Genomic DNA, 24,410 nt, shown 5'->3' on the forward strand with positions numbered 1-24,410 from the left:
GATGGACATTATTTAGGAAAAGGGTCTTTGCAGATATAATTAGTTAAGGATATTGGGATGACATCATACTGGATTTATCATAAGAGAAGACACATAGACACATGGGGAAGAAGACACGCAGATAGAGGCAGAGACTGGAACATCTCACCCCCAAACAGGCCACTTTGGCATATTGATTACTTTGAATGAATGGCACTTAAGACACATCAGGGCAAGAAGGACACTGATCTTGCTCTTTTTCCTGGAAGCAGGAGATAAAACTCCCATATGAAAGTGTCCTCCTTGATCCAAGGGGAAGAAAGACTTTCTTATCACTAGAGATGGGCAGGGTGGGGGGTTGGGTTGGGGGGAGCCGGGGACTAAGATCTGTACCAACATCCTTGTTAAACCAACCCTTATCTTCCAAGGTTACTTCTTCAGCATTTATTACCCGCCAATATAAGCCCCTTTGTCTTGTCTATTTGTCACAGATTCATAGTGTGCTTGTCTGAAAGATGGAAAAGCTTCCTGTTCTGGTTTTTAAAGATTGTATGCTTTTCTCCTGTTAATTTGTTCTGTGTCAGTTTAATTCTTAGGCCTAGCCCGAGACCCAAATAGGATTGAGGAGAGTTTTCCCCCCTTACAATTCCACTTTAAGTTTATGACCAGGAGCCCAAGTTGAGCCCACTATGTGATGCCACTTCACACTCACCAAGAGAACTATAATTTAAAAAAGGAAAACAAGTGCTGATGAGGATATGAGATGAGTTGGGGCCCTCATACACGGTTGGTGGCAATAAAAAATGGCTCAGCCACTTTGGAAAACAGTTTGGTAGTTTCTTAAATGTTAAACACAGTTACCAGATGACCCAGCAACCTCACTCCTAGGTATACAGTGAAGAAATTCAAACTACATGCACACAAAAAACTTGGACACAAATGTGAACAACAGCATTAGTCATAATACCCCAAAACAATTCAAATGTCTATCGACTGATGAACAGGTAAACAAAATGTGGCATATCCACACAATCGAATATTATTTGGCAATGACAATGAGCAGGGGTGGGGAGTTCCCTGGTGGACTAGGGGTTAGGATTCTGGGCTTTCATTTTTGTGGCCAGGGTTCAGTCCGAGGTCGGGGAACTGATAGCCAGGCAAAAAAACAAACAGAAAGGAGTGGGGGGCTGACACTCATTTCAATATGGGTGAACCTTGACAACACTGAAGCCAGTCACTGAAGACCATAAATCGTCATGATTCACTTTAGGTGAAATATCCAAAATAGGCCAATTCATTGAGGCAGAAGGCAGATGAGTAGTTGTCTAGGGTTTGGGGAAAAACAAGGGGGTGGGGGAGAAGGCAATGGCACCCCACTCCAGTACTCTTGCCTGGAAAATCCCATGGACGGAGGAGCCTGGTGGGCTGCCGTCTATGGGGTCGCACAGAGTCGGACACGACTGAAGCGGCTTAGCAGCAGCAGCAGCAGCAGCAGCAAGGGGGCGGGGAAGAGTTAGAGGAAAATGGAAAGCGGCTGCTAAGAGTTTCTCTGAGAAGGTGAGATTGAGTGTGGTGATGATTGCACAGCTGTGTAAAAACAGAATTGTAATTTAACGTGTGAATTGTACGGTATGTGAAATATTTCTCAATAAAGCTGTTAAAATATAGAAAGCAACCACAAATACCATTTACCAAAAAAGTAACCGAAAACAAACAAGGCCGCCCAAGCATGACCCGCCGGTGAAACCTTTCTAAATCCTTGTTTGGATCCCCACCAGTTCCTCTTTCAGGGTTTTCAGAGCTGTGGCCCGAGAGCCTGCTGTCCGTCTGTCTGTCCTCATTGCTGGACTGGATCAGCAGGCTTCGCTCTTGTCCGCATCTCTACCTTCACAAGGACGGCTGCCAGTAAAGGTCTGTGTAATGAGTGAATTCTCATAATCACCTTGATACATCCTGTGACACAACAAACATATCATCAGATAGTTAATAGTTTGATCAATAAATATTCATAGCCATGAACCTTGGCTTCATCAGCATCTGATAAACATTACTGAACCTGAGGTTCTGAGAAGCATGCTGTGCTTAATAATCTCAGAGGTCAAGTATGTCAGATTTCTGGAGTGCTTCAACTCTGTTTTGATCTCAGCACTGTGCAGCCAACATTTTGCTGGGTTGCTGGAGCAAGTTGCTTCGTTCACGGCTGGAGTGGGAATGCCCCGGCCCAGGTGCCCCCATCCCCTCTCCTGCCTTCAGTCTGCAGCCAGCTCTGGAGATGACCTAGTGCGTCTAGACCCTATATCTGAGTCACCAAGACTAGCACTGTGAGCTCTTCTTCCCTAACTGACCCTGGAGGCCTGCGCCTGGCCAGCAGGCCGGAGCACAGGTGACCGTGATGGAGGAAGTGGCTGGTCCTGTCCTCCTCGTCCTGGCATTCCACTGAGGGCCTGCAGCCGGTCCCTTGGCTGGGCCTGTGGGGAGGACAGCATAGGCGGTTCCCTGGCTCTACAAAGGAGGCTTCTGCCTGGCAGTTTTTAAAGGGAGGTTGTCAAGGTCCCTTTGACCATCTTCTCTCTCCATAGGTTTATCTGGTGACAGTGACACCAGGATGGTATCCATTTGGAAAATGAGCACTGCACTCCTAGGGAGTTTTGAATAAGAATGTCACAGAGGAATGAGGGTCCCCAACATGCAACCGCCGTGAGGAGCAGCATGAATTTTCCGCGAGTCTCTGTGTTTTGGAAACCTGCTGAAGAGTCAACCAGATTGATGAAGTGACACACAAAGCAGGACTTTCCAGATGTTAGTGAGACTGGGTGCTGAAATCCCTTGGGAGATTGCCATGGGTCTGGGTTGGGGGATGACCCTGAGCCACATGCCTGAGTTTGGGAGGCCCTTGGGGACCCTCATATCTTCGGCCAGCCCATCTCATCCCCACCTTGGGCACTTGCTGCTTCTCTGTGCCTTGCTCTCCTCCCTCCCGACCTGCCCAGGGTGCTCCAGGTCCTCCCCCTGATCCCAGAGCCTGCAGGCAACTTGGCGACATCTTCCAGGACAGATACACTGGCTGCGTGTCAACCTGCCTCCTTTGTGCTGATCCCCCACCTCGAGGACATCTGGGGTTGGCGGGGGGCGGGGGGGGGGGGAACCGGTGTGGCCAGACCAGAGGGCTCTGTGTCTGTGGAGAAGCCCCTGAGGCCAAGGCTCCAGCAGGGCAACGCCCATTCCCCCTCCCAGGAAGAGACGGGGAAAGCAGAGACCTGCGTGGTCCTTGGAGATGGTGGAGTAGGTCAAGGAAAGACCCCTGTCTGCCTGGTTGCCTGTGAAGGCAAAGCAAATCGATAGTGAGTATTTCCTGAATGAATGAATGAAGATGAATGAGTGAAATGTCATCATCTAGCCCCTCCCCCGACTCCTCTGCGAGGACCCAAGGATCTGACTTTGGTATGGTGGTTCTCTCCAGCTCGAGTGGAGTGGCTTGAGTGTCCCCATGGACAATGTCCATCCCCGGCCTCCAAAGCTCCTCCACTCCAAGGACCTTCCATCTGTCTTTTCAGCTGCCCACTCCTGTGGCCGCACCCTGCACCTTGTCATCACCTGAAACTGCCCCACCTCGGAAAGCTTAAATACCAGTATCCCGCTCTCATACCCAGCTCCCACTGCATTGCCCTCAACGCGCCCACACACACACACGCACACACCTCTGCCTTCCCCTGCTTGGTCACCTCCTCCCAGTGCGGCTTCTTTTCATGCCAGGCAAACGGTCTGAACTGCCTTCTCATCAGCACCTCTGATGCTCTCACGTCCTACTCTTCCCGTGAATCCACCTCACCTTATTTCAGCAAAACCCTTGGTGCTCAGTCTCCCCCCGCCCCCCAGGCAGCCCAGCCGTGCCCGAGAGGCGCCCCCGTGCTGCCCGGCTCCACACGTGGCCTCCTTGTCCGGTTGTCCCTTCTCTCCGTCACTCACCCTTCTGTGCTTTCAACAGATATGCAGAGCCATGACCGCAGGCCAGGACTGTTCAAGGTGCCAGGGACTGAGTGGTGAAAGCTAGTTCCGGTCCTGCTCTCATAGACCTCCCCGCTCGGGGGGGACACAGTAAATTGACCCAAGATCATTGTGGTGACTCAGCCAGGTCTGCCTCGCTGCTCGGCTGCAGTCTCTCCTGGAGGCTTTGCAGCCTTCATTCTGAAGATGACCTCACCCCCAACTCCCCAGGAAAGTGATACCCTCAGATGTCAGTGTTGCTTCTAATTCTGCCAGTCTATGGATTTACCACCTTATGTAGTCCACCTGTTGCTGCCTTGTTCTTCTTGTTTAGAGGATATGACAGGTCCCCTTCTTTGAGGCTGGCACCCCCTCCCCGGCTCATCACCAAAGCTTCCCCCATCTCCTCTGTCAGCTACCTCCTAGCTGTCTTTCATCATCCAGCACACCGTCACTCTACGATCCTCCCCCTCAGCGTCAAACTCAGCCTTCTTTCTTTCTGTATTATCGTCTTAATTGTTGGCCGTGCCTTGCAGCTTGTAGGATCTTAGTTTCCTGACCGGGGATTGAACCCGGGTCACCACGGTGAAAGTGTTGAGTCTTAACCTCTGAACCACCAGGGAATTCCCTTAATCATCATCCTTCTTTAAACCTCTTTCCTTGGTCCATGAGCCCTACTCCACTGCCCCCCAGGTCTCTCTCCTTCATTCTAAATGTCCAGCACTGTGTTCACATCCTGACCGCCAGGCACACCCGCATTCCCCTGCCTGTGGAGGACCTACTGTGTGTACAAGCCTGTGCTCATGGCTGGGGGAACCACAGGGGACACAAGACCCCGGCCTCAGGCAGCTTCCATTCTAGTGTGGAAGGCAGGTCAGATGCAAGTAAACAGGTAAATAAGCATAAGAAATTAACTTTTTTTTTTTTTTTTTTAAAGTTCTGACAAAGAAGATCAAAAGGGGGAATGAGACTGAGAGCAGCTGGGAAAACCCATTTCAAACAGGGTTCTCCCTGAAGAAGTGACAGGGCTTGAAAGTTTAGAGTGGCCCAGATTCATGAGGGATGGAGACAGGAAGAGCTGCACCCGGTGGGAGGAATCTCCAGCTGAGCGTGTGTAGGTGGGCGCTGTTCCCTTCTCAGGCCGCCCCCATCTGGCTCTGTCCTCACCACTTCCTCAAAAACACTCCTCCTCCCATTTTTCAGCCCAGGGAACAGGTGTGGTCATGTTTATTAGTGCTCCCCTATCTAGGTTGTTGTTCAGTCGCCAACTCATATCCGATCCTTTGTGGCCCCATGGACTACAGCATGCCAGGTTCTCCTATCCTTCACCACCTCCCAAAGTTTGCTCAAATTCACGTCCATTGAGTCAGTGGTGCCATCCAACTGTCTCACCCTCTGTCACCCCCTTCTCCTCCTGCTTTCAATCTTTCCCAACATCAGGATCTTTTCCGGTGAGTCAGCTCTTTGCATCAGGTGGCCAAAGTATTGGAGCTTCAGCTTTAGCCTCAGTCCTCCCAACAATTATTCAGGGTTGATTTCCTTTGGGATTGACTGGTTTGATCTCCTTGCTGTCCAAGGGGCTCTCAAGAGTCTTCTCTAGCACTACAAATCATTTAACACTCTCCTCTGGAATCACCCCTTGCTGGGACTTGCATGGATCCATCGTCTTATGTGGTCACTCCGGCTCCTTCCTGTGCATCTTTTCTCTGGCCTCCCTTTATTTTTGTTGTCTCCATTCATTATCTACTGCTCTCTTGAGCTACACTGGAGGTTCATGGCTTTTGAGGACTCACAGAACCCTCTAATCCTCTGTTGATCTCTCCTCCCAGGAAAAATATGTGTATATTACATGTACATAGGATTCTTTTCACATGATATCATCAAGGGGTTTGTGGGACCACCTAGACTCTTGGATTCCAGATTAAGAAGCCTTACCTATACATTTTCCCAGAGATATTTCATCCACTTCCACAGGAACTACTTGTTCTTCATAACTTTAAAAAATTCAAGTGTAGTGGAGAGGAAGGGATGAGTAGATAGAATACAGAGGATTTTTAAAATAGTGAAACGACTTTGTATTATATAATATTTTTGTAACATCTAATGGGAAAACTGAAATTTAAATTTGAGCCAATCCAATGCTATTACAATGATGAATACATGTCATTATACATTTTTGTCCAAACCCACAGAATACCAAGAATGAAACCTAATATAAACTACAAACTTTGGGTGGTAATGAAAATCAGATGACAATATAAATTGGGATCTTTTTCTGGACTCTCTCTTCTTTTCCATGATATATTTGTTGATTCTTCCTTCAGAAGCACACCATCTTGATTACGGTGACTTTATTGTAGGCCTTTAAATAGTCTCTAACTTTGTGGTTTTTTAAAAAGTGTTTTGAAAATAATTTTTGTACTGCTACACATTTCAGAATCTACCAAAAAAAAAAAAAAAGCCTGCTGATGTTTTTCATTGAATCTATAGATTAGTGTGGTGAGAATGAACATCTTCTCATTTATTTATTTATCCCCCCAACCTTCCACCCCTCCCCCACCACCAGGACCTGTTCTTGTGTTATCTACCATCATGCCTGACCCTGAAACTGGGAGGAACATTTAACCTTGCCCTCTCCCTTAGCCCTAACGACAATCATGAAGGTCTGCTGATTTTTCTCTTTGTCCCTAGTGGTACCATGTGCAGGCCTTCCTCATTACTCACTCAGATAATTGCAATCACTGCTTAATAGCTGGACCCAGCAAATATAACTCACATATCAGCCTGAGAGGCTGCTTTTGCAAATCTGACCCCACCCATCTAGCTTGACACCCATTAGCTCAGGGTGAATTTCCAGTTGCCTTAACTTGCAATATACCAGTTCACTATCTGGCTCTTTTGTACCTTCTTGGCTGCGTTTCCCAATATCTACTGCCCCTTCCTTTTCCCGAAAGCCTCCCCACCCCCTGAATGAGTTGGGGCCCCTTGTTGATGCACCCATCATGCCCAGTACATGGGACTGGGCACATAAGGCAGGGTCTCTTGCTCAAAAATTGTTAAGAATTTCAAGATGCAACAGCAGAGTTTTCAACCAGGTGTGAGTGAGGCTCTTGTGAGCACAGGGCTCTTCATGACCTTACTGGGCCTTTGCATAGCTCATGCTTGTCACTGTCTCTGTTTCTATGGAGCAGGAAGCCCTGGAGCTCTGAAGAGCCTGGGCAGGTCATCTGTGAAGTGAGTTGCTTTTTTCCAAAACCAGTGGCTTTTGTTCCTTTGTTATAACCTGATCACTTTGAATGCTCTTAGAACAGAGAACATTGACTACTATTATAGTCTAGCTGCTTAATTCTGACAACTGAGTCAAGAAATAATTACGTTTGATGAGGCCTGCTGTGAACAGGGTATTTGGAGATGAAATGAATTGGCTTGTGGTTTCCTCGTCAGCCAGTGATCCCACTGCAAAGGTGGGGATGGTGATAAACCTTCAAGCACAGAAGTCACCAGTTTTGGGGTAGTATAATCAGCCTGTGCTCATTCTCAGTAAACATCTGTTCTTATTCAAAGGATTCTACACATGAAACTCAGGTTTTCCAGGTGGCTCGGCGGTAATGAATCTGCCTGCCAATGCAGGAGGTGGGTTCGATCCCTGGGTTGGGAAAATCCCCTGGAGAAGGAAATAGCAACAGACTCCAATATTCTTGCCTGAAAAATCCCATGGACAGAGGAGCCTGGCTGGCTACAGTCCATGGGATCACAAAAGAGACAGACACGACTTAGTGACTAAACAACAACAAATACATTAAACTTTCCAAAAAAGCTCCTTTAAATAGACTGGAAATGCATGCCCATGTGTATTTGGTGTTATTTACACAAAGTGTAAGTGTGTGATTGAAGGGGGAAATGTGCAGCGAGGTAGCATCCCACAGTCTGGGGCAAGGTATGGGGTGCTTGCTGTGATCTGGTTTGTTCTCAGGTCCTAGTGAGAGTCTTCATGGTCAAGTATAAGAAGGCTTCTAGTCTGACTTCTACTTCCCCTGGCTTAATTTCTCCTGCTCTGGACTCCTTTTCAGCATGGACTGTGCTCTATGCAGTCTTTTATCTCTAATATGCATGAGGTCTGGAAATAGGTCCACTAAATGGCTAATGAATGGAACATAAAGGGAGGAAAAAAAGAGGGAAAGAATCAGAGGGGAGATTTCAGGGTTGGATTGTATTATCTTATGGAAATAAGATAATTTATATTACCCCCTACCACCACCACCTAGAGCAGACAATAAAACGAAACACAGCCTTACTTAAAGTTCAGCTTAAGTTTGTCCATAATGTAGATAATAACTCATTCCAGTTTAAGATAGCTAAATGCTCATATATGTAATACTAATGAAAACAAAAAAATTTAAAAACTAGCAGAAATAATAAATTTATATCAGTAACATTTGTGAAAGTTGTTTTCTTAAGAACATGTATGTAACTTTGACTTTTTAAATTTAGTTGTTTCATTTATTTATTCAACAGACATGAAGTGTTTATTATGTGTCTACCTAGGGAACAGATTTCCATGATCAAACATTCTATAATTCACCATCATCCATTTGTGGATTTAACATAATTAAAAAGGAAATCTTTTTAACAGCAAAAATATTAAGTCTATTCCTCTTTCTTGCCCAAGCTATATAAAATGGACAAAAAGCATAACACAAGGCCATGTGAAAATGCAGGGCAGCATCAATGTGCAAACTGCGTGTGCATGCCAGAAAACTTGAACATTATCTCATAATATTGACTCTGGAATCTGTGTACCAAGTCAGCCCACAGAGAAAGAACTACATGGTAGTATCTTATTTTCATATAATAATGTCATCTGCAAAGCATTTTCATAGGTGTAATGTCACTTCAAATATGCCTTCTAGAACCCAGCAACCTGAAGCAGACATATTGACAAATACCTGAACACATAGTAGTAACTCAATAGCTACATTTTTGTTTTGGCTGCACTGGGTCTTCACTGCTGCGCGTGGGTTTTCTCTAGTTGTGGTGAGTGGGGGCTACTCTCCTGTTGAGGAGCTCGGGCTCTAGAGCATGCAGGTTTTAGTAGCTGTGGCACGTGGGATTTAGTTGCCCCGCACCATGTGGAATCTGCCCAGACCAGGCATCAAACTCTTGTGCCTTGCACTGGCAGGTGGATTCTTAACCACTGGACCACCAGGAAAGTCCCTCAATAGATATTTGCTGAATGAGTATATGAGTGAATATGGTCACAGGACACATAATCGAGAGCAAAGTATTAAAAGAACACAAAAATTTTATAGGGAAGTCCTAAAGGCATTTCAATCCAATAGCTGAATACACGTGTACTTAATTTAGTTTCTCAAATCCTTGCTGTATCTCAGGAGGGATTCTCTTCTTCTCTGGGTGGGAAAGACAACCTGTCCATGCTGATTATGATGACAATGATGGTGATGGTGACGACTATACAAGCTGCACATGGTTAGGCAGAATTCCCAGATGACCCAATGTCCTTCACCTTTGCATAATTCCCTCCTCTGTAAATATGATATTATGTTACATCACATGGCAAAAAGGTTTTGCAGATGTAATTAAGGTTACTAATCAATTGATCTTAAGATAGGGCTCACCCACTCACACGAGTCCTTCTCTGTTGGATGCAAAGGGGATGTCTGAGACCTACACTGGCTGGCTTGAAAGACTACAAGCGTCTATTTCGCGAGCTGCCCATGGCGGGAATGGGGGAGGCGCGGTCACAGGGGAAGAACCTGTGATCAGCTTCTGGGAGCTAGGAGTGGCTCCTGGCTGACAGCCAGCAAGGAAATAATAAGGGATCTCAGTTTTACAACTGCAGAACACTGAATTCTGCCAAAAGCAAGAATGATCTGGGAAGCCGCTTTCTCCCCAGAGCCTCCAGACCAGCCAGACTGGATGACACCATGGTTTCTGCCAGAGAACCAGCCATACCATACTAGTCTTCTGGCATACACAGCTGTGGGTCAATATTGATACTGTTTTAAGCCTCTACATCCCCTGGAGAAGGGAATGGCTGCCCACTCCAGCCTTCTGGCCTGGAGAATTCCATGGACAAAGGAACCTGGCAGGCTACAGTCTGCTGCTGCTGCTGCTAAATCACCTCAGTCGTGTCCAACTCTGTGCGACCCCAGAGACGGCTGCCCACCAGGCTCCCTCGTCCCTGGGATTCTCCAGGCAAGAACAATGGAGTGGGTTGCCATTTCCTTCTCCAATTCATGAAAGTGAAACATAAAAGTGAAGTCGCTCAGTCGTGTCCGACTCCTAGCGACCCCATGGACTGCAGCCTACCAGGCTCCTTCATCCATGGGATTTTCCAGTCTATGGAGTCACAAAAAGTCGGACATGACTGAGCAACTTTCACTTCACTTTAAGCCACTACGTTTGTGGTAATTTCCTATTAGCAACAGAAAACCAATCCAGTTGTTGATATTTTTAAGGTGTGTAAATTCCTGTGCAGGAATTTATGGGAAGCCTGAGCGATGATTTAGAGAAACAGGGAAATAGGTGGGCTTGGCACCCTGGGCTGGGCAAGGTGTGGCCAGCCACCAGGAACTTCAGTATTCTGAAACGGGGTCTGACAGGCGGGAAGAAGACCATGCCATCAGCAAGAGCCTGAAAGACAGAGCATTATCTTTGGGAATCACTGAGAATAACATCTTTCTCTTTCATTCAACAAATTTATATTTGTCCTATTCTCAGTGTTGCATGTAATTACATATATGTATAGCAGTCAGATGGATAAGGTCCCTGTTCTCAAGGGGCTTCCATGCTAGTGAGCGTGGAGGAACCAGAGGATAAAAAAAACTTTCATCAGTGTCTGAGAGCAAAGTCATTCCAGGTAATAAATGCAAGAAAGACAACAAAGCACATGAATGTGATGGAGGCAGCCAGGTGGGGGTGGGACTGCTGTGGGTCAAAGAAGGCATCTGGGGGTGGGGAGGGACATTTCAAATGAGATCCAGATGGTACAAAGTGGCAAAATGCTAAGGTCAGAACATTCTGGACAGAGAGAACAGCAAGTGCAAGAACCCTGAGGTCAGAAAAGCAAGTAAGTAACGTGGCCAAGCCACTGGGGAGAAAGAGGTAGCCTGAAGACAGGCGGTGGAGGATCGCATCGGCATCAGGGAGGAGCTGGGACTTAAATGTGAGCGCACTGGGTTCTAAGAAGGAGAAGGGAATCATCTGATGTGGTGTTTCTAAAAGGTTGTTCTCAGGGCTAAGAGTCCAGGTAGGAGTGAGAGCAGGGAGGCCAGGGGTGAGAGGCATCAAGAGTTCTGGTTCTTGGGCCTTCCTGGTAGTCCAGTGGTAAAGAATCCACCTGGCAATGTGGGAGACACGGGTTCAATCCCTGCTCGGGGAAGATCCTGCACACCTCAGAGCAACTAAGCTCGTGCAGCAACTACTATAGCCCTTGCACCCTAGAGCCTGTGCTCCACAAGAGGAGTCATTGAAAAAAAAAAGCATGCACACCACAACTAGAGAGTCGCCCCTGTTCAATGCAACAAGAGAAAAGCTCACTCAGCAGCAAAGACCCAGCCCAGCCACAAATCAATAAATCAATAAAAATAAATTTTTTAAAAAGTGTTCTGGTCCTGGTGGATAGTTGGGAAATCTATACACAAGCCTCCTGTAATGCTCAAGGAGAGAAAACAAGGAAACAGGCTCCAGAAGAAATGGTGAAGCTCTGTGGACCTAGCAGGAGGACTCTCAATATCGGATGATTCTTAAAAGACAAGCAGGCAAGCAAACAAAAAAACTTTTATTCTCAAGTAATTTTAGGTCAGTTTAACTCATATGACCATTTTATCTACTACTGTGGGCAGGAATCCCTTAGAAGAAATGGAGTAGCCAACAGAGAGTCCGAAATGCAGTACTTGGATGCAGTCTCAAAAAGAAACAATGATCTCTGTTTGTTTCCAAGGCAAACCATTCAATATCACGGTAATCCAAGTCTATGCCCTGACCAGTAACACTGAAGAAGCTGAAGTTGAACAGTTCTATGAAGACCTACAAGACCTTTTAGAACTAACACCCCAAAAATATGTCCTTTTCCTTATAGGGGACTGGAATGCAAAAGTTGGAAGTCAAGAAACATCTGAGTAACACACAAATTTGGCCTTGGAGTACAGAATGAAGCAGGGCAAAGGCTAATAGAGTTCTGCCAAGAGAACGCACTGGTCATAGCATACACCCTCTTCCAACAACACAAGAGAAGACTTTACACATGGACATCACCAGATAGCCAACACCAAAACAGACTGATTATATTCTTTGCAGCCAAAGATGGAGAAGCTCTATACAGTCAGCAAAAACAAGGCCGGGAGCTGACGGTGGCTCAGATCATGAACTCCTTATTGCCAAATTCAGACTGAAATTGAAGAAAGTGGGGAAAACCACTAAACCATTCAGGTATAACCTAAATCAAATCCCTTATGATTATACACTGGAAATGAGAAATAGATTTAAGGGACTAGATCTGATAGATAGAGTGCCTGATGAACTATGGACAGAAGTTCATGACATTTTATAGGAGACAGGGATCAAGGCCTTCCCCATGGAAAAGAAATGCAAAAAAGCAAAATGGCTGTCTGAGGAGGCCGTAAAAATAGCTGTGAAAAGAAGAGAAGCAAAAAGCAAAGGAGAAAAGGAAAGATATATCCATTTGACTGCAGAGTTTCAAAGAACAGCAAGGAGAGATAAGAAAGCCTTCCTCAGTTATCAATGCAAAGAGATAGAGGAAAACAACAGAATGGGAAAGACTAGAGATCTCTTCAAGAAAATCAGAGATACCAAGGGAACATTTCATGCAAAGATAGGATCAATAAAGGACAGAAATCATATGGACCTAACAGAAGCAGAAGATATTAAGAAGTAACAAGAATACACAGAAGAACTATACAAAAAAGATGGTCACAACTCAGATAATCATGATGGTGTGATCACTCACCTAGAGCCAGACATCCTGGAATGTGAAGTCAAGTGGGCCTTAGGAAGCATCACTATGAACGAAGCTAGTGGAGGTGATGGAATTCTAGTTGAGCTATTTCAAATCCTGAAAGATGATGCTGTGAAAGTGCTGCACTCCATATGCCAGCAAATTTGGAAAACTCAGCAGTGGCCACAGGACTGGAAAAGGTCAGTTTTCATTCCAATCCCAAAGAAAGGCAATGCCAAAGAATGCTCAAACTACCACAGTTGCACTCATCTCACATGCTGGTAGAGTAACGCTCAAAATTCAAGCCAGGCTTCAGCAATACATGAACTGTGAACTTCCAGATGTTCAAGCTGGTTTTAGAAAAGGCAGAGGAACCAGAGATCAAATTGCCAATATCCGCTGGATCATGGAAAGAGCAAGAGAGTTCCAGAAAAACATCTATTTCTGCTTTATTGACTATGCCAAAGCCTTTGACTGTGTGGATCACAATAAACTGTGGAAACTTTTGAAAGAGATGGGAATACCAGACCACCTGACCAGCCTCATGAGAGACCTATATGCAGGTCAGGAAGCAACAGTTAGAACTGGACATGGAACAACAGACTGGTTCCAAATCGGGAAAGGAGTATGTCAAGGCTGTATATTTTCACCCTGCTTATTTAACTTATATGCAGAGTACATCATGAGAAATGCTGGACTGGATGAAGTACAAGCTGGAATCAAGATTGCTGGGAGAAATCTCAATAACCTCAGATATGCAGATGACACCACTCTTACGTCAGAAATGAAGAAGAACTAAAGAGCCTTTTGCTGAAAGTGAAAGAGAATAGTGAAAAAGTTGGCTTAAAGCTCAACATTCAGAAAACGAAGATCATGGCATCTGGTCTCATCACTTCGTGGCAAATAGATGGGGACACGGTGGCAAAAGTGTCAGACTTTATTTTGGGGGGCTCCAAAATCACTGCAGATGGTGACTGCCACCATGAAATTAAAAGATGCATACTCCTTGAAAGGAAAGTTATGACCAACCTAGACAACATATTAAAAAGCAGAGACATTACTTTGCCAACAAATGTCCATCTACTCAAGGCTATGGTTTTCCCGGTAGTCATGTATGGATGTGAAAGTTGAACTCTAAAGAAAGCTGAGCACCAAAGAATTGATGCTTTTGAACTGTGGTGTTGGAGAAGACTTTTGAGAGTCCCCTGGACTGCAAGGAGGTTCAACCAGTCCACCCTAAAGAGATCAGTACTGAGGATTCATTGGAAGGACTGATGTTGAAGCTGAAACTCCAATATTTTGGCCACCTGATGTGAAGAGCTGACTCATTTGAAAAGACACTGATTGCCGGGAGCCAGCACGGGAGATCACACCCATGACAAGGTCATGCGGAGAGGCCTGATGGGCAAGGCGAGTCAGGCCTCAGGGGTTCCCCCTGGATTTTCCTGAACATCTACCCCCCAAAACCAGAGTCTGCCTGCTTTACTGTGTTATGCTTTCCACCTACTCTTCTGACACCTTTTTCTGGAAAAAGTTAATTTAGAGCTTTTAGATAATAAATCTCCTGGGCATAATGAGTGTTTTAATCCAAAAACCCCTCAGATGGCTTTCTAGCCTGCCTGCCGGACTCTTACAGCTGTGCATGTGATTGTTTGTGGCCTCCCCACCGCTAGAGGCACAGGAAGCTTAAAACATCCTAGGAATGTAGGGGCTTCAGAGGAGTCAAAATCATTACAATAGGACTGATTAAAGGTTTCATTTGTTGAGCCAATACTTGTTGCCAAATTTTCATATCTTTTATTTGTAGATATAGTTGGTATATAGAAAAAATAGGTAGTAGACCTGGTATTAGCAACATTAGATCTTTGAGTTAAGTACTTTCTTTGTTATAACCCACTGCACCTTTGTTCTACAGGAATGTAACTTTATTTAGTACTTTGAGGGTGATGCAGGGTAAAGAAAAAACACTTCTAGGGAAAAAGTTTTCTGGTTGATAGACATTTATCTAGGAAGACAGCCATAAAAATGTTAACAGCCCTCTTGGCCAGAAGATAATGTAAACCACCTGAGACCTTTTGTATACAGGAAGGTGTGCAAAAAGAAAGCCTGGTCTCAATGAGGGTCAGTACTGCTGCCCCTGCATAATTCTGCATATTCCATTATCTATGTACAACTTGGGGTATACAAGCTGATTTTGAAAATAAAGTTGTGAGTCTTGCACCGATGCTGGGCTCCCCCATGTCGTTATTTACTCCCCTTTTCTGGCTGAATTCCCATCTGGAGCACGGAGGCTCGCCAAGTCTACTTACTTGCCCCGGCTTCTAAGATCCACACGAGAGGGAGCCCAAGGCGGGGCACCCTCCGCTATTCAAGTGGGCGCCGGTGGCCTGACATAGATGGTGCAAACCTCTTGTCTCGAGGTTTTATTAGTTTTCCGTGTAAACCAAGTTATTCGGCCTCTTTTCTCCACTAATTTTCCTACTACACTATTCTTTCCTAATCTCTTTATATTTCTAATTAAATAGTCCTTTTCCAGACTCCAACTCCCTCCCCGCTTCGAATTCCCTGGATCCACCGGGGCTGGACCCCAGCAACTGATGGTGGGAAAGATTGAGGGCAGGAGAAGGGGACAGAGGATGAGACGGTTGGATGGCATCCCCGACTCGATGGACATGAGTTTGAGTAAACTCTGGGAATTGATGATGGACAGGGATGCCTGGCATGCTGTGGTCCCTGGGGGTCGCAGAGTCGGACACGACTGTGCGACTGAACTGAAGACATTAACGTTGGTGCAGTTTTTATTAAGTAAACTACATAGTTCATTCACACTTTACCAGTTTTTTCACTAATGTCATCTTTCTGTTCCAGGATCGAATCCAGGACACCGTCATGTTGCATTTAGGACTTAATTCTTTCTAGTGTTTTATTTAAGGATGCACAAATGTAAACCCAGTTATAAGTTTATTAGGCTTTTAGCTCTTGTATTACTGTACACCAAAACAAACTCATAAGTTATTTTCATGCAAAATTGAAAAAAAAATTAAAACCAATATAACTCAAATTAATTTACTATGATGACTGATATTTTTTTTAAACGAAAATCAATTGCTGCTTTGCTAAATGAATATGCAGCACTGCTACGGTCTGAGGTCTTTCACATTCTCTATCCCTACCTTATTTACTTCTTCCCACCTCAGTTACCAATTTGATCGACTGCAAAACCTTATTTCACACAGCAGGCAGTGACATCATTGGGTTTTCAGTAGGTTCACACTCACCCCTACTGTATTTTTTCACACTATCACCTCTCCTTCCAACCACTGAACTGAGACAATAAAAGCAGTGGCACATGGAACCAGTGAACTGTAAACTGAAACACAAGCTTGGTGATGGTATGAGCAGTAGTACTTTTCAGAAGATGCCAATCAGAGAATCAGATATGCTTATGTCAACTGTTTAAAAGGTTATTGTTGAAATAGAAAAAAAAAAAAAAAAAAAAAACTACACCCGAGATGCTATTTTACAAATATATCTGTAAGCTCTAGTTTAAGAAACAGTGCAGTGAGGTTACATATAATGTATGATGAGAATCTAGGTTATTTAAAGCCTCCTGGAGATGAAGGAGATTGAGTGGGAGTTGTTGAGGTACACGGGGAGGGGTGTTGGGGGGTGGAAGTAGTCAGAAGAGCAGGTGCAAAGACTTGAAGGAGGCGTGAGAGAAGGTCTCACATTTTTCTACTTTTTATTGGAGTTTAGCTGCTTTGCAGTGTTAATTCCTACTGTAGGATAAAGCAAATCGGCTATCAGTTCAGTTCAGTTGCTCAGTTGTGTCCGACTCTTTGCGACCCCATGGACTGCAGCACACCAGGCCTCCCTGTCCATCACCAACTCCTGGAGTTTACTCAAACTCATCTCCATTGAGTCAGTGATGCCATTGAATCAGCTATACGTATACATATATTCCCCCCTTTCTGGATTTCCTTCCCTTTTAGGTCACCAGAGAGCAATCAGTAAAGTTCCTTGTGCTATACAGTAGGCTCTAGTTCGTTGTCTATTTTATCCATCATATCAATAGCGTATGTGTGTCAATCCCATTCGGGGATCTCATATTTTTCAAGCTGTATATATTTCAGCTCGGAGCGTCTAGGGAATGAGGGCACGGATGAGAGAGGTGCTGGGAGGGGCCAGCACCAGGTGCGGTGGCTGGGAAAGTCAGAAGGGGGCAGCCAGGTTGTTCAGATGTGTTCTTCCAGGTTTGCAGAGAACCAAAAAGTTTTGAGTTGGAGTGTTAACGTGATTGGGTTTGCCTATTAGAGACATGACTTTGTCTCCTGTGAGAGTCAGATCTGAGGCACAAAGATCAGAACAAAAGGATTTTGTTGGGCCAGGTGGGAGAGGATGAGATTTGATCTCATCTCACAGTGAGAACACAGAAGAATGAATTCGACATCTGAAAGGTAGAATCAAAAGGATTTGGGGATGAATGGGCTGTGGAAGTAAGGAATTGGGAGAGGGGTCTTGAAGGCTGCTTGAAGGTTTCTGGAATGGCAACTAATAACACAGCATTCAAGGTTATTTAGAGTTTACAACTTTTTTTTTTCTTAAACTGTTTTTAATGTTTTGGTTCCCCAGCATTAATAACAACGAGTGCATAGTGCTTACTATGTCAGGAACTGTTCTAAGCGCCCCATATATATTTTATTGAATCTAAAAGCTCATTAACTATAAGATGCACCATTATCCCATGTACTATTAGAAGAAAAATTACTGCCAATTAAATATGCTTGACACACAAGACACATCCTGATTTCAAAGTAATAGATACCCTGGACTCAATGATTTATGGCATGCAATCATTTTATCTTTACATCAAGCCCTCTGAGGTAGATTCTATAATTATCCTCATTGTTCAAATGAGGAAACAGAGGCAGACAGATTACAAAACTTGTTCTCTCCAGTCTCTATCCAGGTAGCCAGTGGTAGGGCCAGAGTTTGGATCCAGGCAGTGTGGCTTTAAAGTCTGTGCTCTTAGCTCCTAGGATAGGTAGTGAATAAGGCACTGCATTCAAGTTCATCCCAGTCTAATGACTGAATATTTGTGCTACAGATGAAACTAGAAACACCCGAGAAGCAGCACCTGCTTTCTAGTTCCACCCTATAAAACACTGGATTGAACCCTCAGGCCAGTGACTGCGGGGAGGGCGCCATCCTGGCACCGAGGACTGAGAACACCTTGTTCTATCTGGCAGAAAACACTGTATTCCTTCAAGTGTGTTTCCTGACTCTAAGCTATGACATTTCTTGTTGGAGAGACAAGGTGTATAACTGGGCATGTTTGAAAAACTATCATCTGTCAGAGAGCTGTGCTGTTTTCAATATTCCAAAGGCCAAAATGTAGGTAACAAATAACTAGGACTTTGGGTCAGGATGAGGAGTGATTAATTGATACAATTTTAAATCAAGAAACCTTTATGAGAGTGTGCTATGTGCCAGGCACTGGGGTAGGCCCAGGAAACCCAGAGATGAACTAAGCCCCAGACTTGTCATCACGTCTAGATGGAAGGGGTGGTCAGACAAGTACGTTACAGCCCACAGATGTAATTGTCATGGACTGAGTGTAAATCTTTCAAAGTAATCCAAGGATGAGGAAGTGGTGAGGGTGTAGCTGAAACATGATGGTTCATGTGTGAATTGTTGAAACTGGGTTCTCCATATATGAGTTCAATACGCTATTATACTTCTAAATACATAAAACAAAATCCCTATGATAAAGGAGGTAGAAAGAAAACAGGGTGAAGAACACATTCAAAAGGAACTCTACACCACATGGAAAAAACCTAAGGGTTCATCAACAGATAAATTCTATGTGTGTGTGTGTGTATGTCCATCAACACGTACAGTGGAATACTATTCAGTCATAAAAAGAATGAAACCTTGCCATTTGCAGCAACAAGGAAGAACTTGGGGGGGCACTATGCTAAGTAAAATAAGTCAGTCAGAGAAAGATAAATATGTATGATTTGCCTATATATGTATTATGTTTATTCTAAAAACTACAGCAAATTAGCTGTAACATGAGAGGGAGAGAAAGAGAACAAACTAGTAGTTATCAGTTATGGGGGACAATAAAGGAGTGGGGGAGTGGGAGGTACAAACCACTGGGTGTAAGATAGGCACAAGGATGCATTTATAACATGGGGAATATAACCAATATTTTGTAATAACTGTAAACTACAAATAATTATAAAAGTCAATATTTCCTAGTAACCTTTAAAAATTGTTTAGAAATTGATTTAATTTTTAAAAAGGAGCCCATCCCAAGTTTAATTAAAGAAAGGAAGTTTTATGGGCTTTTTTTTTTTTAATGACATTTTAATTAGCCTTGAGAAATTGTAACTTAAAGGCATCTAGCATAGCATGGCATCCACATTCATTATTTATTATTTGTAGGATTTTGTGTGTTTTGGTAATAAAAAACTACTAAAAAACACATTTATTCAGTACAGTGAAAGCATAGGAGGATGAGAAAAATATTCTACTCCAAGAATTCCTAAGTCCTCAGATCTAGGCAACAATAAAGGTAGGTCTCTAAGTAACTGGATGATCAGCAGAGAAAGGTTGTGAACCTTCTGAAAATGATACGTTAAGTGAGAGGCTGTGACTGTCAATACCGCCACACCCGTCTCATAAGATATCACGTTCAAATCCACTTCATTCCTGATCACTTTTCTTTTTTTTTTCTTAGGACATTTTTCTTTTTTTTTATCCTTATTTAGTGGAATTGCCAAGAAGGAAAAAAATCTTTCTCTGCCCTTCTAGGTTCCTTTGGCTGGTTTAAGAATTGAATTGACATCAGACAGACTAATATAAGAAAAATCAAGTAAAAGTGTACTAACATGAAACCACTAGACCATTCAGGTATGACCTAAATCAAATCCCTTATGATTATACAGTGGACATGAGAAATAGATTTAAGGGACTAGATCTTGATAAATAGAGTGCCTGATGAACTATGGATGGAGGCAATCCACTCCAGTACTATTGCCTGGAAAATCCCATGGACAGAGGAGCCTGGTAGGCTACAGTCCATGGGGTCGCAAAAAGTCGGACATGACTGAGCGACTTCACATTCACGTTCATGACATTGTACAGGAGACAGGGATCAAGACCATCCCCATGGAAAAGAAATGCAAAAAAGCAAAATGGCTGTCTGAGGAGGCCTTACAAATAGCTGTGAAAAGAAGAAAAGCGAAAAGCAAAGAAGAAAAGGAAAGATATAAGCATATGAATGCAGAGTTCCAAAGAATAGCAAGGAAAGATAAGAAAGCCTTCCTCAGGGATTAATGCAAAGAAATAGAGGGAAACAACAGAATGGGAAAGACTAGAGATCTCTTCAAGAAAATCAGATACTAAGGGACCATTTCAGTTCTTCCAGTAGTCATGTATGGATGTGAGAGTTGAACTGTGAAGAAATCTGAGCGCCGAAGAATTGATGCGTTTGAACTGTGGTGTTGGAGAAGACTCTTGAGAGTCCCTTGGACTGCAAGGAGATCCAACCAGTCCATTCTGAAGGAGATCAACCCTGGGATTTCTTTGGAAGGAATGATGCTAAAGCTGAAACTCCAGTACTTTGGCCACCTCATGAGAAGAGTTGACTCATTGGAAAAGACTTTGATGCTGGGAGGGGTTGGGGGCAGGAGGGGAAGGGGATGACAGAGGATGAGATGGCTGGATGGCATCACCGACTCGATGGACGTGGGTTTGAGTGAACTCCGGGAGTTGGTGATGGACAGGGAGGCCTGGCGTGCTGCGATTCATGTGGTCACAAGGAGTCAGACATGACTGAGCGACTGAACTGAACTGAACTAAACATGAATACATGGGAGAAACTCAGGGAAACTACTCAGTTACTCAACGCACAAAAACGGTCGAAACCCTCACCTTAAATGCCATCATTGCTGCTGCTGCTTAGTTGCTAAGTCCTGTCCAATTCTTTGGGACTCCATGGACTGTAACACACCAGGCTCCTCTGTCCATGGAATTTTCCAGGCAAGAATACTGCTTGTTGTTGTTCAGTCGCTAAGTCGTGTCTGACTCTCTGTGACCCCACAGACTGCAACACACCAGATTTCCCTGTCCTTCACTATCTCCCAGAGTTTGCTCAGACTCATGTCCACTGAGTCAGTGATGCCATCCAACCATTCCATTCCCCGTTACCTCCTCCTCCTGCAAGTATAGTATAAAAAGGCAAAAAGAACACTGGAGAGGGTTGCCATTTCCTACTCCAGAGTTATCTTCCTGACCTAGGGACTGAACCTAAGTCTCCTGCATTGGCAGGTGGATTCTTTACCACTGAGCCACCTGGGAAGTCCAAATATCATCTTTCAGTTCAGTTCAGTTGCTCAGTCGTGTCTGACTCTTTGCGACCCCATGAATCGCAGCACGCCAGGCCTCCCTGTCTGTCACCAACTCCTCGCGTCCATCAAGTCAGTGATGCCATCCAACCATCTCATCCTCTGTCGTCCCCTTTTCCTCCTGCCCCCAATCCCTCCCAGCATCAGAGTCTTTTCCAGTGAGTCAACTCTTCTCATGAGGTGGCCAAAGTACTGGAGTTTCAGCTTTAGCATCATTCCTTCCAAAGAAATCCCAGGGTTGATCTCCTTCAGAATGGACTGGTTGGATCTCCTTGCAGTCCAAGGGACTCTCAAGAGTCTTCTCCAACACCACAGTTCAAATGCATCAATTCTTCGGCGCTCAGATTTCTTCACAGTCCAACTCTCACACCCATACATGACTACTGGAAAAACCATGGCCTTGATTAGACAGATCTTAGTCGCCAAAGTAATGTCTCTGCTTTTGAATATGCTATCTAGGTTGGTCATAACTTTTCTTCCAAGGAGTAAGCATCTTTTAATTTCATGGCTGCAATCACCATCTGCAGTGATTTTTGAATCCAAAAAAACAAAGTCTGACACTGTTTCTCCATCTATTTCCCATGGAGTGATGGGACCGGATGCCATGATCTTTTCTGAATGTTGAGCTTTAAGCCAACTTTTTCACTCTCCTCTTTTGCTAAAGACAAAAAATTGTTTTGGGCTCTGGTTTGAGACTTCAAAGGCAAGGAAGGCAACTGACACGGAGATTAAAAAGCAAATGTTTGGTAAACAAATAAATGCTTGCTGGGTACCTCAGAGACAATGGGACACCTAGAAGAATTTTAGCAGACTTTGCTAGGTTCCTCCCTGTCCACCACACCTAGTTCATACTATAGTTATCTCTGGTGACAGCTCCCTTCCTAGAACAGGTCCTCTGGCTACATTCTGCTAGACAGAGAATGGGAAGGTCAAGTCTCTTCCCATGTCTTTTGGACTGTGACTGTTTTCAGATGGAAATAATGCCCATCCCAAAGAGACATGTCGGGGTGGTGAGTTTTGCTCTTCTATGGATGAATGCCAAATCCAGATGAAGGGACTTTTCTGATCCCTGCGGTGGATAGGAATCCGTCTGCCAATGCAGAATTCCATCGGGGTCTGGGAAGATCCCACATGCTGCTGAGCAGCTAAGCCCACCCGTTGGCCGCATCCACTGAGCCTGCAAGCCCAGACTTCACAAGAGAAGACACCGCAGTGACATCAAGCATCGCAGTGAAGCCCAAGCATCACGAAGAGCGCCACCCCGACCCAACTCCCGCAAGTAGAGAAATCACGTGCAGCAAGGACGACCGATTGCAACCAATTGATAAATACTTCCGAAAAAATTCCAGATGGGAAAAAACTTCATTTAATCATTTAATTTTCATCTTTGGCCACTCCATGCAACACGCGGGACCTTAGTTCCCCGAGCAGGGATTGAACCCGTACCACCTGCAGAGGAAGCCCAGGATCGTCGGGGCAGTCCCCCCTAGTTTTTCTTTTTTAAATACATCTCCAAAAGCATTTATTTCTATGGGAAGGTTGCAGAAACACCGGTGAGAACGGAATTTTACTGCCACTCCGCATTTGCTCACAGGTCTCCTTCTCTACCTGGCTTCATTGACTGGGAGCCTCCCGCCCCATTCCCGAAGGCTTCCTCAGCCCGCCAGCCACGCCCTCAGGGGTACCTCGACGCTTCAGCCCGGGCAGCGACCCTAACAGCTTCCTGTGTCTCTCTGCCATGAGGAGGGAGAGCGGTTTAGGCCCTCCCCATCTTCACATGGCTCCCAGAGCGCTGCCATCTCTCCGAAAGCCTCACCGGATCCTCTCCCCTAATTCCGTCATTTCCGGAATCGGCCATTTCCCTCCCACCTTTCCCGCCGGCACCCGGAAGTGCGTAATCACCCAGCGCCGGCGCTCGCGCCTCACGCTGCTCAGGCGCTCCGGAGGCTTTCTTAAGTTTCTGGTGCTCCCTTGCTCCGCGGAGAGCGGGTACCCGACAGGAACGCGGATTGTTGCCTGCTTGGCGCCGCCATGCAGGTCTCCAGCCTCAACGAGGTGAAGATTTACAGTCTCAGCTGCGGCAAGTCCCTTCCCGAGGTGGGTCAGGTCGGGTCCTCCTCCTGGCGGAGGCCCCTCTCTCCTCCGCTCCGTCGCTGGCAGTTTCTGCTGGCCTCGGGCCCGCCCGGGTCTCGGGGAGGCTCAGAGGCGAGGGATGGTACCTGGGGAAGCTGATCGGTGCTGGGAGACGACGACCGTGCTGTTACCACGCCAGAAATTGGGCCTCGGGGTAATCAGGATGGATGAGTTTTTCTTGAACTATTTTGGGGGAAAGTTCTCTAGACAGAAGAAGTGTCCCTTTGGACTTGTATGGATGTTCAGAGCCGCTGCTACAACCAAGGAGGAAAACGTGAATAGTTTGGTTGACAGATATTTCTCCCCCGTTTAAATGCCCCTCATCAGCTTCCCTGGTGGCTCAGACGGTAAAGGATATGCCTACAATGCGGGAAATCCAGGTTTGATCCCTGGATCCGGAAGATCCCTTGGAGAAGGGAAGGGCAACCCACTCCAGTGTTGTTGTGTGGAGAATCCCACGGACTGAGGAACTGGTGGGCTACAGTCCCTGGGGTCGCAAAAAAGCCGGATAGGACTGAGCGACTAACACTTTGACTTTTTTCAGCTGTTCTTGAATTTCTGTTATATGCCAAGTTCTAGAAATACAGCAGTGAAGGGGAATGCAGGCTTTGCAGCTGCAGAATTTATGACATGGACATATGTTTGAACCTTGCTGAAGTTAACTTGATATCATTGAGTCTTTAGACGCCAAAACTGGAGGGGGCTTGGAAAGTCAGCGATTCTCTTCCAATCTTTTCATGTTAGAAATATGCAAAGTTCCAGGGAGGCGAAAGGTGACTTTGCCAGGGGTCACACAACCTAAGCTCTGACGCTTCGACGTTATTTCTTAAGAGTGATGGTCAAGCCACCGTGGAAGCACTACCAGTGAGAAGAAAATTTGGCAGAAGCTCTTTTCCACTTGAGACTACTTGTTAGTTGTTTTT

The 24,410-nt window shown here is 45.1% G+C and overlaps 1 protein-coding gene and 1 long non-coding RNA gene across 2 annotated transcripts in view; one reads left to right on the plus strand and one right to left on the minus strand.

The window, feature by feature from the left end:
- Positions 1 to 795: 795 nt before the first annotated feature.
- Positions 796 to 23,201, minus strand: LOC120851871. Its single transcript, XR_005718424.1, has 2 exons — positions 23,040 to 23,201; positions 796 to 3,296 (listed from the first exon to the last, which is right to left on the minus strand). It is a non-coding gene; the product is annotated as an uncharacterized LOC120851871 (long non-coding RNA).
- A 47-nt stretch (positions 23,202 to 23,248) lies between these two features.
- The window catches only part of NOL10 (nucleolar protein 10), a 94,877-nt gene continuing 93,715 nt past the window's right edge, over positions 23,249 to 24,410 (plus strand). The window contains exon 1 of the mRNA XM_040224932.1: positions 23,249 to 23,451. Within this exon, the coding sequence (XP_040080866.1) occupies positions 23,386 to 23,451 (66 nt within the window). The 5' untranslated portion in view covers positions 23,249 to 23,385. The remainder of the gene's footprint in view (positions 23,452 to 24,410) is intronic.

This window comes from Oryx dammah, unplaced genomic scaffold (genome assembly GCF_014754425.2).
Source record: "Oryx dammah isolate SB20612 unplaced genomic scaffold, SCBI_Odam_1.1 HiC_scaffold_25, whole genome shotgun sequence".
Classification (NCBI taxonomy): Eukaryota; Metazoa; Chordata; class Mammalia; order Artiodactyla; family Bovidae; genus Oryx; species Oryx dammah.